The sequence below is a fragment of the Bufo gargarizans genome, chromosome 5 (genome assembly GCF_014858855.1).
Source record: "Bufo gargarizans isolate SCDJY-AF-19 chromosome 5, ASM1485885v1, whole genome shotgun sequence".
Classification (NCBI taxonomy): domain Eukaryota; kingdom Metazoa; phylum Chordata; class Amphibia; order Anura; family Bufonidae; genus Bufo; species Bufo gargarizans.
The window spans coordinates 169561197-169576584 of NC_058084.1; the positions used below are offsets into that span (position 1 = coordinate 169561197).

At 41.2% G+C, this 15388-nt stretch overlaps 1 protein-coding gene across 6 annotated transcripts in view; it reads left to right on the forward strand.

The window, feature by feature from the left end:
• The window catches only part of ZNF236 (zinc finger protein 236), a 155383-nt gene that overhangs the window by 102189 nt on the left and 37806 nt on the right, over window positions 1-15388 (forward strand). For all 6 annotated transcript variants that reach the window (XR_006390038.1, XR_006390037.1, XM_044294179.1 and 3 more), the window contains exons 23-27: window positions 1852-2262; window positions 4087-4232; window positions 4329-4572; window positions 9386-9565; window positions 10458-10616. Coding sequence is in view for 4 of the 6 variants with exons in the window: in XM_044294179.1 (XP_044150114.1) it covers window positions 1852-2262; window positions 4087-4232; window positions 4329-4572; window positions 9386-9565; window positions 10458-10616 (1140 nt within the window). In the remaining 2 variants the exon portion in view is untranslated. The remainder of the gene's footprint in view (window positions 1-1851; window positions 2263-4086; window positions 4233-4328; window positions 4573-9385; window positions 9566-10457; window positions 10617-15388) is intronic.

Consider the following 15388-nt stretch of genomic DNA (forward strand, 5'->3'; position numbering starts at 1 on the left):
ACAAATGATGTCAACCTCCTAGGAAAATCTCATTAGTGACCTAGTTCCCGTGGCTTGATTAACACTATCACTCTGTATAGGGTTGAGCAGTAGAACCCTAATAATGTGATATATAATGCTAATTGTTCAGACTCTCAGGCACACCATACTACATAGTGCAATGCTTGTATGTCATTAATTGAATGATATATAGAAACAGCTTTTCGTAGGTTTATTTTTTTATTCTGAAAAAATAACTTTTTTTCCCTATCAATCTTTTTGTGTGTCATTTGAATACATGGCTGGATTTAATACAGGCAGTAGAGAACATTATGGGTTTAGAGTAAAAAGGAAGAGGATTGTGGAACAGCATTATAATAAAAAGCAATATTGACTTTCATTTCATTAGCTTGCTAAGAGCTTCTGTGTAAGACAAATTGGGTGTCACTGGGGGATGAAACGAACAGCAGCTTTAATGAAGTTGAAACCAAAAAATGGTTTCTGTAATATCACTTCTGAGATTTTCTCCACAAAGCCTGGAGCAAACTCTGCTTAATGTGGATACACACATTGGAATTGGGGTCAGAGAAGTGGAGCAATAATTGAAGATCATATCAGGCGGTTTCTGCTGTGATAAAGACATTATCGCAACAATACAGCATTACCGAGAGGAGTTGCCATTGATAGGAACAGAATCAAGACATCAAGAGATCCTAATTGAGGCTCCTAGATTTCAGGATAGTCACCTCCAAAAGTCGATTTCAAAGTAAGCATATGCTTTCTTATGAAAATCTGGGCCTCTGAGAAATACTTCTTTTTATTGTTCTGCAAATTAGGATTTCCAGTGCCTCATAGGCGGGGCCTCTCAGATTGTTGCACCATCACTCCACCATAACACCACCTAATGTATCCGCTTCTTGTTTGACAGTTGCTACGATTTTAGAGCCAGTAGCGATGATGGAGGGGAACCCAGGTTCACGAAATGGAGCTGCTCCACCCATAGTGCACCAAAAATGTCTTTTGTATAGCAATATAAAGGAGCATTTCTCCAGATTATAGGACTAGATTTTCATAAGATGGTTATGTCACTGTTTGTTTAAACCTCAGTTTAGAATATAGGTTAATGCTAGGTTAGAAATGAGAATAAACATGTACTGCATGAAAAATAATCTTGTATCAAAATTCGAAAAAATTGCTTGACAAATGAAGGTTCCATGTGTTGATATGTTATTGAGATGGTAAATGTCTGCAGCCTGAGACCCCAACACATCACTATCTATGCTGAACATGACACTTTTCTGTCATAACTTAGACTCACTTTGAATTCCATTTATATTAGAGCTATCAGCAGTTTTCACAATACAAAACTGCTGACTGCGCTAGGTAGGACTCTGGGTATACAGGACAAATATACCTTTTGTGAAGCTTATATTATCAGGAGTAGTGTGAATATGAAGTTTTTGGCTACTGCAAATGCCCTGGAGGCGGAGTTTCACTGTGAACTGCTCTGCACTGAGCTTTCTAATGTGTATGGACTCTCCCGTAACAGATCAGGTCATGGAAAGAAGGTTCAGGCAAGTTGAATTTCCTTTTTTTCTAGCGGGAGATGTCTGGTAGTGACTTTCCTCTCTCTTGCCACTAAAAGCGCATGCATGCTTGGCCAAACCAAGCATGTGTATGGGGAAGTGTGGAGCAGGTAGCCAATGGCTATTGAAGGCATATAGGGAGCCTTATGTTTTTGTTGCCATAAAAATACAAGTTTTCATGTAGTCTTTGCTATTAAGTATATCCATGGGGGAGACTACCAGTGAAAATATTTGCTCCTTCATTTAGATACTTACTGTATATTTACTATGTTTCATGTCTTTGCAGGTCAAAAGCTGTTTAGCTGCCATGTCTGCAGTAATTCCTTTTCTACCAAAGGCAGTCTTAAAGTGCACATGAGACTGCACACTGGTGCAAAGCCATTTAAGTGCCCTCACTGTGATATGCGCTTTCGGACATCTGGGCGAAGGAAGACGCACATACAGTGTCATTATAAAGCCGATTCTAGAAAGGTCAGGAAGTCTGTTGTGCGGAGGCATCTTTCCCAAAATGCACTTCCAGTTTCTAGTACAACTTCCAGCACAGTAGAGTCGCTCCAGCCGATAAATCTACTGAACTCCTCAACAACAGACCCAAGTGTCTATATCACAAATGGTTCTGTTCTGTCTGGTCAGTTTGACCAAAGTTTACTCCAACAAGGGCTTGTCGGACAGGCAATCCTTCCTGCTTCAGTATCAGGTGAGTACATAATTAGCAGATACCACTGACCCTTGCCTTAAAGTATGTCAAGACAGTTAATTTGCCAGTATTAATAAGGACGTGTCAGTTCTCCTGACATGTCCGTTTTAGTAAATGCCTGTATTCTCATGAAATCAGGGCCGCCGCAAGGATTTTTGCACACACAAGCGAAGCTACATTTTGGTGGGGGTGATGTAAAAGGAGGGCGTGATGTGACATGGAGGGGGATGAGAAATGTGACATGGAGGGGGATGAGAAATGTGACATAGAGGGGGGGAAATGTGATATTTTCTCCCCCTCCATGTCATATTTCTCCCCGTCCATGTCATATTTCTCCCCCTCCATGTCACATCACCCCCTGATTTTTACATCACCCCCTTTGTGTCACATTTCTTTCCCCCATGTCACATTTCAACCCCCTCCATGTCACATTTCTTCCCCTCCATGGCATATTTCCCCCCTACCATGTCACCCCCTCCCCCTATTAATGTTGTGTAAAAATAAACATTATGCTCACCTGGCCCTGGTCCCGTCTGCAGCATCTCCCCTTCTCCTCTGTGTGGTCCTGGTATCTTCTCTCTGTGCTCCCGAGAAGACTTTGAGGACCTTTACCACTCAGCCAATCAGTGGCCGCAGCTGTGTCACGTGTCAGACCAGTGATTGGCTCAACGGGAAATCACTGCCCTGACACGTGACACAGCTGCGGCCACTGACTGGCAGAGTGGGAAAGGTCCTCAAACAACTTGTCAGGACTCGGGAGCCCAGAGAGAAGATATGAGGACCACCACACAGAGGAGAACATCATTTCTCCGCCCCCCCCCCCCATTCTTTCTCAGCGCCCTAAGGCAGCCGCTTGGTCTGCCTTATTATAGCACTGGGCCTGCATGAAATAGCAATTCAAAGTCATGCTTTTTAATATCTTTATGCTGTGCTGTTCCTGTTATTCATGCTAGAAATAAAAAATAAAAAAAATAAAAAAAGATTACTGTGGATGTATACCTACCCGGTCTGACTGTGTCCAATCAGTGCTGGTTGTCAAAGGGGCCTGTTCCTATGCTGTTTTTCGGTAATGCCCAGTTGTCAATTTATTAATAACTTTGATGAAGGAATAACAGAGGAATGGCAGATTGCAGAGTTCTAAAAAAAAAAAGCATTGATATTTCATGGCGAATACAATAATATGCCAAAAGAGTTGCAAGGAGAGTGGATGAGCGCTCTGCACTGAGTATAAACAAAGCCTGAGTAGTGTAACATAAAATGTATTATTTTACAATCATACCGCTTTAGTATTATTTAAACTGAATTATTTGTTTTTCATATATATATATATATATATATATATATATATATATACAGTATGTATGTGTGTATGTATGTGTATATATATATATATATATATATATATATATATATATATATATATATATATATATAGTTCAAAAAGGAGCAGCACTCCAACTCAGGATAAAATTAAATACAAAAAATTAATTCGCCCGTGGTGTAGCGACATTTCGCCTCCACAATTGAGTATTTCTCAAGGTTTGAGAAAGGCTCAATTGTGGAGCCGAAACGTCGCTACACCACGGGCGAATTAATTTTTTGTATTTAATTTTATCCTGAGTTGGAGTGCTGCTCCTTTTTGCACGTTATATTTCTGGTAAGCTTTATTCCCTTGAGCGTGCACCCGGCCATTTCAAATCTTGATCGGTGCTGCATCCCATTTTGTCTTTATTATATATATATATATATATATATATATATATATATATATATATATATATAAAATGTAATTTATTGTTATAATACATATATGTTTTTGTGCAGCTGGTGGGGATTTAACCGTATCACTATCAGACTGCAGCCTGGCCACTCTGGAGGGGATTCAGTTACAGCTCGCTGCTAACTTTGCTGGACAGAATGTGCAGATTTCTGGAATAGATGCCACAGGCATTAACAATATCACACTACAGGTAACCGTAATTGTCATGTAACTGTCAGCTGGGAATGAGGTGTAGCTTTTGTTCTCATTGACCCGAAGTGTGTTTTTTTTTTTTTTTTTTTTTTAGATTGACCCCAGTATTTTACAACAAACACTACAACATGGCAGCATTATACCTCAGCCACTTTCTGGCGACCCCACTGCAGTACAAGCCAGCAGCAGTCTACAGACCAGTGAGAATGCTGTACCTGCGAATGTTGTACTACAACCTATAGCAAGCTTGTCTCTTCAACCTTCCACAACAGCGTCATCCAACCTGACTATTACCCCCATCACTGAGCAAGAATCGGTACTTTCTTCAAGCACTGCAGGTATGTTTTTGCATTGGCCTGAACATCTGGGCATTTTCTTGCTGTAGCATTATGATGTTTGCTTAAACTGACCAGCATTGCATTGCTTACCATGAAAGAACCAGTAACTATACAATGGAATTTACTAATTTAGTTGTTACAACCTCAATATTAATTTATTTTTACAGACACTTAGGCTGGGTTCACACCTGAGCGTTTTACAGTGCGTTCCTACGCGCTGTAAAACGCTCGACAAGCAAAAACCAATGCTTCCCTATTGGCATGGTTCTCGCCTGAGCGTTTTACAGCGCGTACAATCGCGCTGTAAAACGCCCGACACCCTAAGAAGTACAGGCGCTTCTTTGGGGCGCATTGTCGCGCGTTCCCGCACATAGAGGCCGGGTTCACACATAAGCGTACCCGATAAGCGCTGTTTATCGGGCGTTTACATACGTGCGAGTGAAACAAGCAAACGCCCATTGTCGCGCGTTCCCGCTAGTTATATGTGTGGGAACGCGTGACAATGCACCCCAAAGAAGCTCCTGTACTTCTTGGGGCGTCGGGCGTTTTACAGCGCATTCGTACGCGCTGTAAAACGCTCAGGTGAGAACCATGCCGATAGGGAAGCATTGGTTTTTGCTTTGTTGAGCGTTTTACAGCGCGTAGGAACGTGCTGTAAAACGCCCAGGTGTGAACCCAGCCAGACCTAGCGGGAACGTGCGACAATGGGTGTTTGCTTGTTTCACTCGCACGTATGTAAACGCCTGATAATTGTCGCTTATCGGGTGAACCCGGCCTTAAGGGTTATTCCCTTGATATGACATTTATGGCATATCCACAGTTGTAGGTCCTGCCTCTTGAGAGCTCTGTTGCTCAGTGGTCCCCGGAACTCCCATAGAAGTCAATAGAGAGAATTGCACATACACTACTGTCACTTCTGGGATCCATACCTATCTAGAGAACAGAGCTGCCCCAACCCATTGCCTGCTGAAACCAGGCTAGATTAACCCCTTTAGGACATCAGCCAAGATTTTTATACTGATGACCTATCCTCAGGATAGGTCATCAGTATCTGATTGGTGGGGGTCCGAAACACGGGACCCCCGCCGATCAGCTGTTTGAGAAGGTACCGGCATCCACAGGAGTAGATACTGATAACTTATCCAGAGGATAGGACATCAGTATAAAAATCCTTAAAACCCCTTTTAAAATAAAAATTAATAAAATCATAGGCATCACCACGTCCGAATACTGTACTGTACTAATAAAATATAAAAATATTTATCCTATGTGGCAAATGGAAAAGTGGCAGACTGGAAAAAAATAATTGATTTGTAATTTATTCGTCACTTGAACTCCAAAAAATTTAACAAAAAGTCATACACACCCCAAAATGAAAAGTAAAGATTGCCCCATGAAAAGTGAGCCATCCCACAGCTCCATAAACGTAAATATAAAAAAGTTATGGGGGTCAGAATTTGATGGTAAAAAATATACATTTTTTTTCAGTATTTAAAGACAAGAAACACTTTACAAATGTGGTATCGTTGTAATCTTACTGATCCAGAAAATGAAGGTCACAGGTCAATTTTACCTCATAGGAAGTGCAGTAAAAACAAAATCCATAAAACTGTGATGGAATTGCGTACACCCCCCCCCCCCCCCCCCCCCCCCCCCCCAGTTTTTCCAGCTTCCCACTAAGTCGTATGCAATATTAAATGGTGCCATTAAAAAGTACCAACGGTCCCGCAAACAAAAACAAAAAAGTCATCATACGGCTATGTGAACCGAAAAAAAAATATATGGCTCTGGGAAGACTTGGAAATCTCTGCCTCCTGAAGATGTTAAATACAAGGGTGGCCAGGTGTCACAATGTAGGGGGAGGGGAGGTACATAGAATGACAACAGAAGGAAAATGACCAGAAACTAGGGACTCACGACTAGGAAAAGGAAAACGGTCCCCACCTAGGAAACCCTAAACCTAGCCCTGACTCCTGTCAGTATGAATAGACTCTGAAGGTGGAAATATTCATACACCAGAAACCTAGGTCCTAGTAACGCTGAATATCCCTAGGAGTAGTGACAGGGTCTAAGACCACTGGTTCCTTCCCAGATGAAAGAACCAGCGTCTCCCTGAGGCCTAGTAAACAAGAAGAAAATGGGAACAACAAAATACAAAGGGAAGTACACTTATCTTCAATAGAAAATAGATAAGCAGGAACTCAGATGAGTACCACACACCAGCTCTTTCATCTCCAGGCAGATAATATCAACCGCATGGTATGAAGTGTGATTCCAGACTAAATAGAGGGGCAGTAATGACCACAAGCTACACCTGAGACAAGAGGTGTGGTCATTACCAACAACAACACTGCAACAAGTGAAAAGAGATAGGCTGTCAGATAACCTAACGTGCAGCCAGTCTCTCAGAGCTTCTAACCTCTGTCACAGGAGGGACCGTATGAAGCACGGACAACTCTAGATTTCCCTCGGAAATAAGGGAAAAAAGAGAAAAAAGAGCGCACAATAGGGTAGTATGTTCAAAGCACCAAATAGGGATATCAGGGTGAGAAATATCCAAACTCACCTTATAGGGTTGTGCTCCGGCAGGCACAACACTACTGTATACTTGATAGAAATAAGACCATTTGAACCAGGGTTGCAGCCGCAGATTTTTGGGATCTTTTGGCTGGGATGTCCAGTCCCTCCAAAAGAATTCGTAGGTAAAAAGAAGAAGAAGTTCTGCATCGGCGCAAATCCACCAGTGTGACCAGTCTTAATTATTTTAGTTTTTAATTGGAAACAACGCGTTTCGGGGATGAAACACTCCCCTTCATCAGGTTACATGATGTAACCTGATGAAGGGGAGTGTTTCATCCCCGAAACGCGTTGTTTCCAATTAAAAACTAAAATAATTAAGACTGGTCACACTGGTGGATTTGCGCCGATGCAGAACTTCTTCTTCTTTTTACAGGAGGGACCGTGACACCAGGTTTACAGAAACAGCTGAGCTTGCTGTACTTTGTTGTGTCCATAACTCGTTAATTGTCAGTGCTGTATTTTATAATTTTTGTGGGCACAGCTTTGTCTGGCACTGTTAGTGAACACCACTGTTTGTCACAAATAATGGGCACCACTAGACCAGGGCATCTAGGTGGATGTATAGCCTTATCTTGAAGAGGTTTGGCCAGGATGTGGAGTGACAGGATTTAAGCCTGTGTACACCATGTTTACCTGTCCCTTTTCCCATCCACACTTTTGAATGATATGGCTAAGCCATAAGAATTTCTTCCTGCCTAATAGGGCCTTAAAGGGAATGTTTCATCAGGAATTGACCTATTGTTTAAATAACTTTTTATGTTACACATTTTTTTTTAGAATTTTCGCATTGGCCACTAAGCCTAATACCACTTCTTGGTCTGTACAGATCACTTTACTGCATGTATCTGCTTATCATTATAGGCAGGATTTGGAATGACGCATGTCACCTGCATACACAGATAACACAGGATTTGCAATTCACAATAGGTCATATCACCTCTTGACCTCTGCACAGGTCACAGAGCATGCCTAGAAAACTCTTCCGTAGAAGTCAATGAGGTCCCATCCTGGCCATTGTATCTATGATCCATGTGGTTGCTGTAAAGCAATTCTCTAAATGCTATTTAAAACAGCTCAGGCAAGATGGCAGCCCCACATAATCATGTTCTGAAAGTAGAATAAAAAAACTGCAGAAAATAAAAACAGATTAGAAAAAAAGGATGTGTGTTGCTATTTGGTTTCAACTGATTGAAAACAATTTCAGTGACACATTTCCTTTAAGTCTAACTGCACATCCAAAGTAGATGAAATTCCTAAGGTACATCTGTATGGAGATCAAATTCCTAAGGCATTGGTCTATTTCTCACAGCTTTCTTTTCATCATTGAGAAGGTTGTCCAGGGACATACAATTTAATTTGGTTGTTTTTAGTACTTAAACTAATAAAACTTACTAATTTTAATTGTGGCAACGGAGCTAATTACCTAATTTCAGTGCCAGCCCCATGATCACTTCTACACAGAAATTAGGTCATCGTTGCAGTTTTCACAAATTGTATTAGTAAGTTTTATTGATTTATCTACTTTAGGCCTCATGCACATAACCGTACCCATTTTGCAGTCTGCAAACTGCAGATCTACAAGTGGTCCATGTCCCGTCCGCATTTGTTTGCATACCTATTGACTTCAAAAGGTCTGCATTTCATGGATAAGTAAAGGACATGTTATATCTTTTGAGGATGACTTTCTTGTGCTTTCAGCATCTATAGGTCCAACCTGCAAACGTTAGAACATGTCCTATACTTGTCCTGCCAAACGCAGACCAGTTGAAGTCAATAGGTCTGCAATAAATGTGGACAGCACATGAACAGCTTCTGTATTTTGCGGATCCGCAGTTTGCGGATCATGAAAATGCTTACGGTCATGTGAATAAGGCCTAATTGTGACCTCTTTCTAAACCCTGGAATAGTAATTTTTTTGTGGAAAGGGAACAGAAAGAATTCTCCTGCCATTGATTTGGCGCTTAGTCAGCCATGTCTCTATAAACCTGCAGCATGATAGCATACAGAAATTACTTTTTCTATTTTGCAGTCAAGAAGCCTTGAAAAGTTAATCAAACTGCATAATTGTCCTGAAAATCTATGCGGTCCCCGGGGAGTCATTTATATTCAGCGTTGATATTGACTATGCTTCTGCATGCAGATGTGATCTTGATATAGCTAAATGTGAATTACAGTTTTACAGTCTTATAAAAGCTATAGAATGTGTTTTACAGAATGTTTTCTTCCTCTGCAGCTGGACAAGACCTTTCCCAGGTTATGACGTCTCAAGGCCTAGTGTCCTCATCTAATGGACAGCATGAGATAACATTAACCATTAATAATTCCAGTTTAAGTCAGGTTCTGGCTCATGCAACTGGCACCACTCCTACTACCTCATCGGTTTCCCCACAGGAGATCACTCTCACTATATCTGGTTAGTTTAAGATTTCCACGTCTTGTTCCTTTTTTCTTTGTATGTAGTTGATGCATAGCTATTTGCTTCTTTTCACTCAATGGCTGGTGAATTCTCAGCCATCCACTGTACTAGACAATTAGATTGAACATTTACCTAAAATACTTGGAAATTATCAAGTTTCCAATATGGCTGTTCAAGGAAAATTTACTTCATGATACAAACTAATGGCATTTATGAATGCTGCCATTGTAAGTTATCAACTTTTGGTACTTTATTCAACACTCTGCATAAAGTGTAAGCCAGACAGGGGGCTTGCCATAGAGCCTATACAGAAATTTCCCAGTGGGCTTGTGGATAATAAAAATAAAAAAAAAACAATCCACTTGCTCGTTCATCTTGTCATACTATCGCTGGAGGCAGCCTACTTTTTCGAGGGCCACCCTGTATAATACAAAAATTTTCATTATTTTGTGTGTCTAACCTTTGTGTTTATTAGAGCTCAGTCTTAGAGGTCTGGTGCATTTTCTGCTTCCAACAATCCATGTAAAACAGTTATATAATCCATGCAAATTTCTGAAATCTTGTCCTTTTAGGGCTCATGCACACAACCACAGTATCTGTCCGCTTCCGTTCTGCGCTTTTTGCAGATCACATGCGGACCCATTCATTTAAATGGGGCCGCAAAACATCTGCACAGCACACCGCGTGCTGTTGACATCCGCACGTCCGTTCCGCAGCCCCGCAAAAAACATAGAACAGCGTTCGGCACTCCGCTATTGGACATTAGTGGCATATCCTAGAGATGGGCCGATATAATTTCCTTTGACTATATATGCATTTATATTGAGAGTAGTACTTTGTTAAGACCATATTTTTCCAAACTGTGATTCTGTCAATTTTGCTAATTTAGGACAAGATATCATGCAGCTGGGACCTTCAGGAGGCAATGAACTAAATGGAAACATGAGACTGCATACACCTGCAATTACCAGCCAGGCTCAAGAAAGCTCCCTGTCATTAAGCAATGATCACATGCTATCACAGGCCACTACACTAACTACTACTTCAGGTATCACCACTTACTTTAGTCTTTTTCTTACATTTTTAAAGTATAAAAGTCAATCAGAGGTAATGGGTACGTTGCTTTCTCTGTACGTGTTAAGAAACGGCTATGTTCACAGAATGCACAAGTTTGTGTAAATATATTTGAGAAACTGAAGCATTAAATACTGAGGAAGGGAGAATGCTTAACTTGCCATCTCAGAAGATCTCTCAAAACAGTGATTCATTTGGACATTATCCAGATCACTGGAAGCTGTGCCTCAGAACCTATAATGAAGTATATTCACTTTAGATTTGGTGTAAAACATTTTTCATTAACCCCACCTCCTACCCCACCCATTGATCATCCCACACAGTGTTTGCTAAGGTAGAAAGGACAACTAACCATAGCCATTACAAAATGGGTCCCAGTGAAAGCTGCATATACCTGCAGTTCTCACTCAGTTTCTAAAGGTTGTATCTCTCCGTTGCCTAAACTAGCACTGCCTTCTTGGTCTTAGATTGTCACCTTTTAAACAAATCCTACACAAATCACATATCTAGCTGCTACACAGCCTGAGATATCAAGGGTTATACTACCCCTCTCCTTTCAGCTGGCTTTGATCTCGGCCAGCCCAGAGGAGGAGAGGGGGACACACAGGCTTCAGGAGGAGAGACACAGATCTTGCTCTCTCGCTGTATAACTGTACACGGTCCAAGGGGAGGATAACATGGATTTCTGTGCCTGTTATTATTCCTCCTACCCCCATTATTCAGTGAGCATGCTTGCATATGGGGACTTTTTTTTCCAGAAAAAGAATGAGAAGATGCTCATCTAATCACCACTCTGTATTTAAAGGGAACCTGTCACCAGGATTTTGTGTATAGAGCTGAGGACATGGGTTGCTAGATGGCCGCTAGCACATCCACAATACCCAGTCCCCATAGCTCTGTGTGCTTTTATTGTGTAAAAAAAACGATTTGATACATGTGGAAATTAACCTGAGATGAGTCCTGTCCCTGACTCATCTCACATACAGGACTCATCTTAGTTTAATTTGCATATGTATCAAATCTTATTTTTTTTACACAATAAAAGCACACAGAGCTATGGGGACTGGGTATTGCGGATGTGCTAGCGGCCATCTAGCAACCCATGTCCTCAGCTCTATACACAAAATCCTGGTGACAGGTTCCCTTTTAAGGAAGCTGTTCATTATCTCCATGGTCCAGACTTTTACCAGTGTTTGGAGCACGGCGTCAGATAAGTCACACCAAACAGCCCACAAACCTCAATAAAGTTTTAATTTTACACTGCCCTTAGGCCTCTTTCACACGGGCGTCATGTTTTTTGCCCGGATAAGAGGCGGGTGCGTTGCGGGAAAATGCGCGATTTTTCCGCGCGAGTGCAAAACATTGTCATGCGTTTTGCACTCGCGTGAGAAAAATCACGCATGTTTGGTACCCAGACCCGAACTTCTTCACAGAAGTTCGGGTCTGGGATTGATGTTCTGAAGATTGTATTATTTTCCCTTATAACATGGTTATAAGGGAAAATAATAGCATTCTGAATACAGAATGCTTAGTATAATAGTGCTGGAAGGGTTAAAAATAATAAAAAAGTTAACTCACCTTCTCCTCTTGTTAGCGCAGATGCCGGTCTGTTCTTTAGCTGTGGACTGAATGACCTGAGGTGATGTCAGATCACATGCTCCAATCACATGGTCCATCACCATGGTGATAGAGCATGTGATCTGACGTCATCAAAGGTCCTTCAGCCACAGCTAAAGAACAGACCGGCATCTGCGCTAACAAGAGGAGAAGGTGAGTTAACTTTTTTATTATTTTTAACCCTTCCAGCACTATTATACTAAGCATTCTGTATTCAGAATGCTATTATTTTCCCTTATAACCATGTTATAAGGGAAAATAATACAGTGAATAGACTGTCACCTAGAACCCATGCGTGAAAATCGCACCGCATCCGCACTTGCTTGCGGATGCATGCGATTTTCACGCAACCCCATTCATTTCTATAGGGCCTGCGTTACGTGAAAAACGCACAAAGAGGAGCATGCTGCGATTTTCACGCAACGCATAAGTGATGCGTGAAAATCACCGCTCGTGTGCACAGCCCCATAGAAATGAATGGGTCAGGATTCAGTGCGGGTGCAATGCGTTCACCGCACGCATCGCACCCGCACGGAAAAATCGCCCGTGTGAAAGGGGCCTTATCCTGTACATACCTGATCTTTAGTGCATAATATCAGGCCGCTTGTCTAGCGACATCTGTTACACACTGCAGTAAGAGCAACTATCACTAGAGATGAATATGTAATGTCTTTCTGAGAGATAGAAGTCAGAAAATATAGTGGGGGAGAGTTATCAAAACTGGTGCAAAGGAAAACTGGCTTAGTTGCCAATAGCAACCAAACTGATTCCACCTTTAATTTTTCAAAGCTCTTTGGAAATGAACTGATAAATCTGACTGGTGGCTATAGGCCACTAAGCCAGTTTTTCTTTGCACCAATTTTGATAAATTTCCCTTGTTTTCTCTCACTGCCTGTCGCCAGAGACAATTCTTTTAAATTAGTTTTACAAAGCCACTTTGAAAACCAGAGAGTTGGCTCCTGTACAGGGCTGCACAGTTCAGACGCAGCACTAAAATAGGTGTAGGGTATGTTTCCAGGCTTTGTGGTTATTTTCTTATGTAAGAGTTCATTCAGTAACACCAGTTCACACATAAGTCCTTTGCATCATTTTTGGCTGCTTTAAAAAAAACTAATTACAGGAAAAAATACATGCCGCAAAGGTATGAACAATTCATCGGTGTCAAATATCTACCTTGAAACCACATGCCCTTTATACCCATGTAAACCTGTCCAGCTTTTTATTTGTGGATAGTACGCTCCAACTGTAACAATCGTAACAAAAAACATATGCTGTTGGAAAATTTTTATAAATCTTGGATTACATGAACATGAAAACAAATTTATATTTTATTTTGCAAGAAGTTGAACATAGTAAAAACCATGTAAATTTGGTATCATCATACTAACCTACAAAATAAAGTGTTATTTACACCGCACAGTGACTGCTGTAAAAATATATCCAAAAAAACAATGTGTAAATTGCTGTTCTTTTATCTCCCCGCCCCCCCCCCCCAAAAAAAAAAATTTGTATATAAATTATTTAATACATTGTGTTTCCCAAAATGGTTCCTATAAAAATACAACTAATCCCTCAAAATTTAAGGTCTGTTACAGCTAATTTATAGGAAGAGGAAAAAAGTTATGATGGCTGGAATGCTTAGGGGGGAAAAAAATTACTGGTCCTTAAAGCTTAAATTAGTTATCTCACTAAGGCATAAAATGCACTTAAGTCACCGGAGTTGTGCACTAAGTATATTTGCTTGAGACATAAATTCAAAATATAAAAATGATATTTTTGGGAGGGTTATTCCCATTTTTATGTGACTATTAGAGGTGAATGGGGTTTCCCACCTTATAAAGTGATAGAATATCGCTAGGATATGCCATTGCTTTATGATGGGTGGGGTCTGACTTCTAAGACCACCCCTGATCCTGAGAATGAAGGGGTCATAGTGCTCGTTTAGCACTGTGTCCCCTACACAGTTGCGCTCCAACCATCTGCTGCAAGGAACTACAGTGTAGCCCCTTTCATGGTAAGTGGGGCCAGCTTGGAGTTCCCTGGTCAGACCATGGGTGGGGGTTCTGCTGTACAGGGAAAACCTAGGAGGAGATGCAGTGCTAAACCAGCGCTCTATCCTCTTCATTATCAGAATCAGTAGTGGTCCCAACGGTTGGACTGGAGCCCCTACCGATCATGAATTGATTTCATATCCTTGTGGTACACATCACTTTATAAAAGTGAAATACATTCCCATAAAGTACATTCCCTTTTAAAGTCATGTTATAGTTTAACCCAGAAATTATGTACAAAGAAGTGATTGTTATTACCTATTATTAACCCCTTAGTGATCACCCATACACCTTTTTATGGCAGTCACTAAGGGGCCTTAGGCTGGGCCGACACTTTTTTAAAGCGGCCCAGTCTAAGCACTGCACGGGTTCCGCTGTGCAGCGGGGAGCGGGGGCTTGGCTCTCACATGAGAGCTGCGCTCCTGCTCTAACAGCCCGTACTGGCAGGGGTGCCGATCTGGGCTGTTTAACAATTTACATGTGGCGGGCAATGGTGCCCGCCGCATGTAAATGCTGAAAGAGGGAGCGGACTCCCTTTGTCTCTCATCGGCACCCCGCAAATGCGATTGCGGGGTGCTGATGTGTGTGAAGGCTGGCTGGGGTCTAATGTAGGCCCCAAACCAGCTTTGAGTAGTTTCCAGCAGGCTGCGTCAGAGAGGTCAATGTTAGTAAAGCACTCTCATTAAAATGCAATGCACTATAGAGATGGTGCATTGTATTTTAAAATCAATCAGAATGTTGTCTGTTATAGTCCTCTTGTGGTAAAAAACAAACAAAAAAAGAACAACGCTTTTTAATTAAAAAAATAGCAAAAAAAAAAATCCCCCATACGTTTGGTATCGCTGCGTCCGTAACGACCCACACTATATAAATATAATGTAAATTATCCTCTACAGCGAACGTAAAAAAAACAATAATGTGACAGAAAAAGTACAAGAATGAATCGGAGATGGGATCTTACCGCCCCATCTCCTTACTAAATACAGATTATAAAATTTGTGCAAAAGTCCGAGCGAATAGGCTCAAGCGGGTAAAAGATAAAGTTATCCACATAGACCAAAAAGGCTTAATGCCAAAA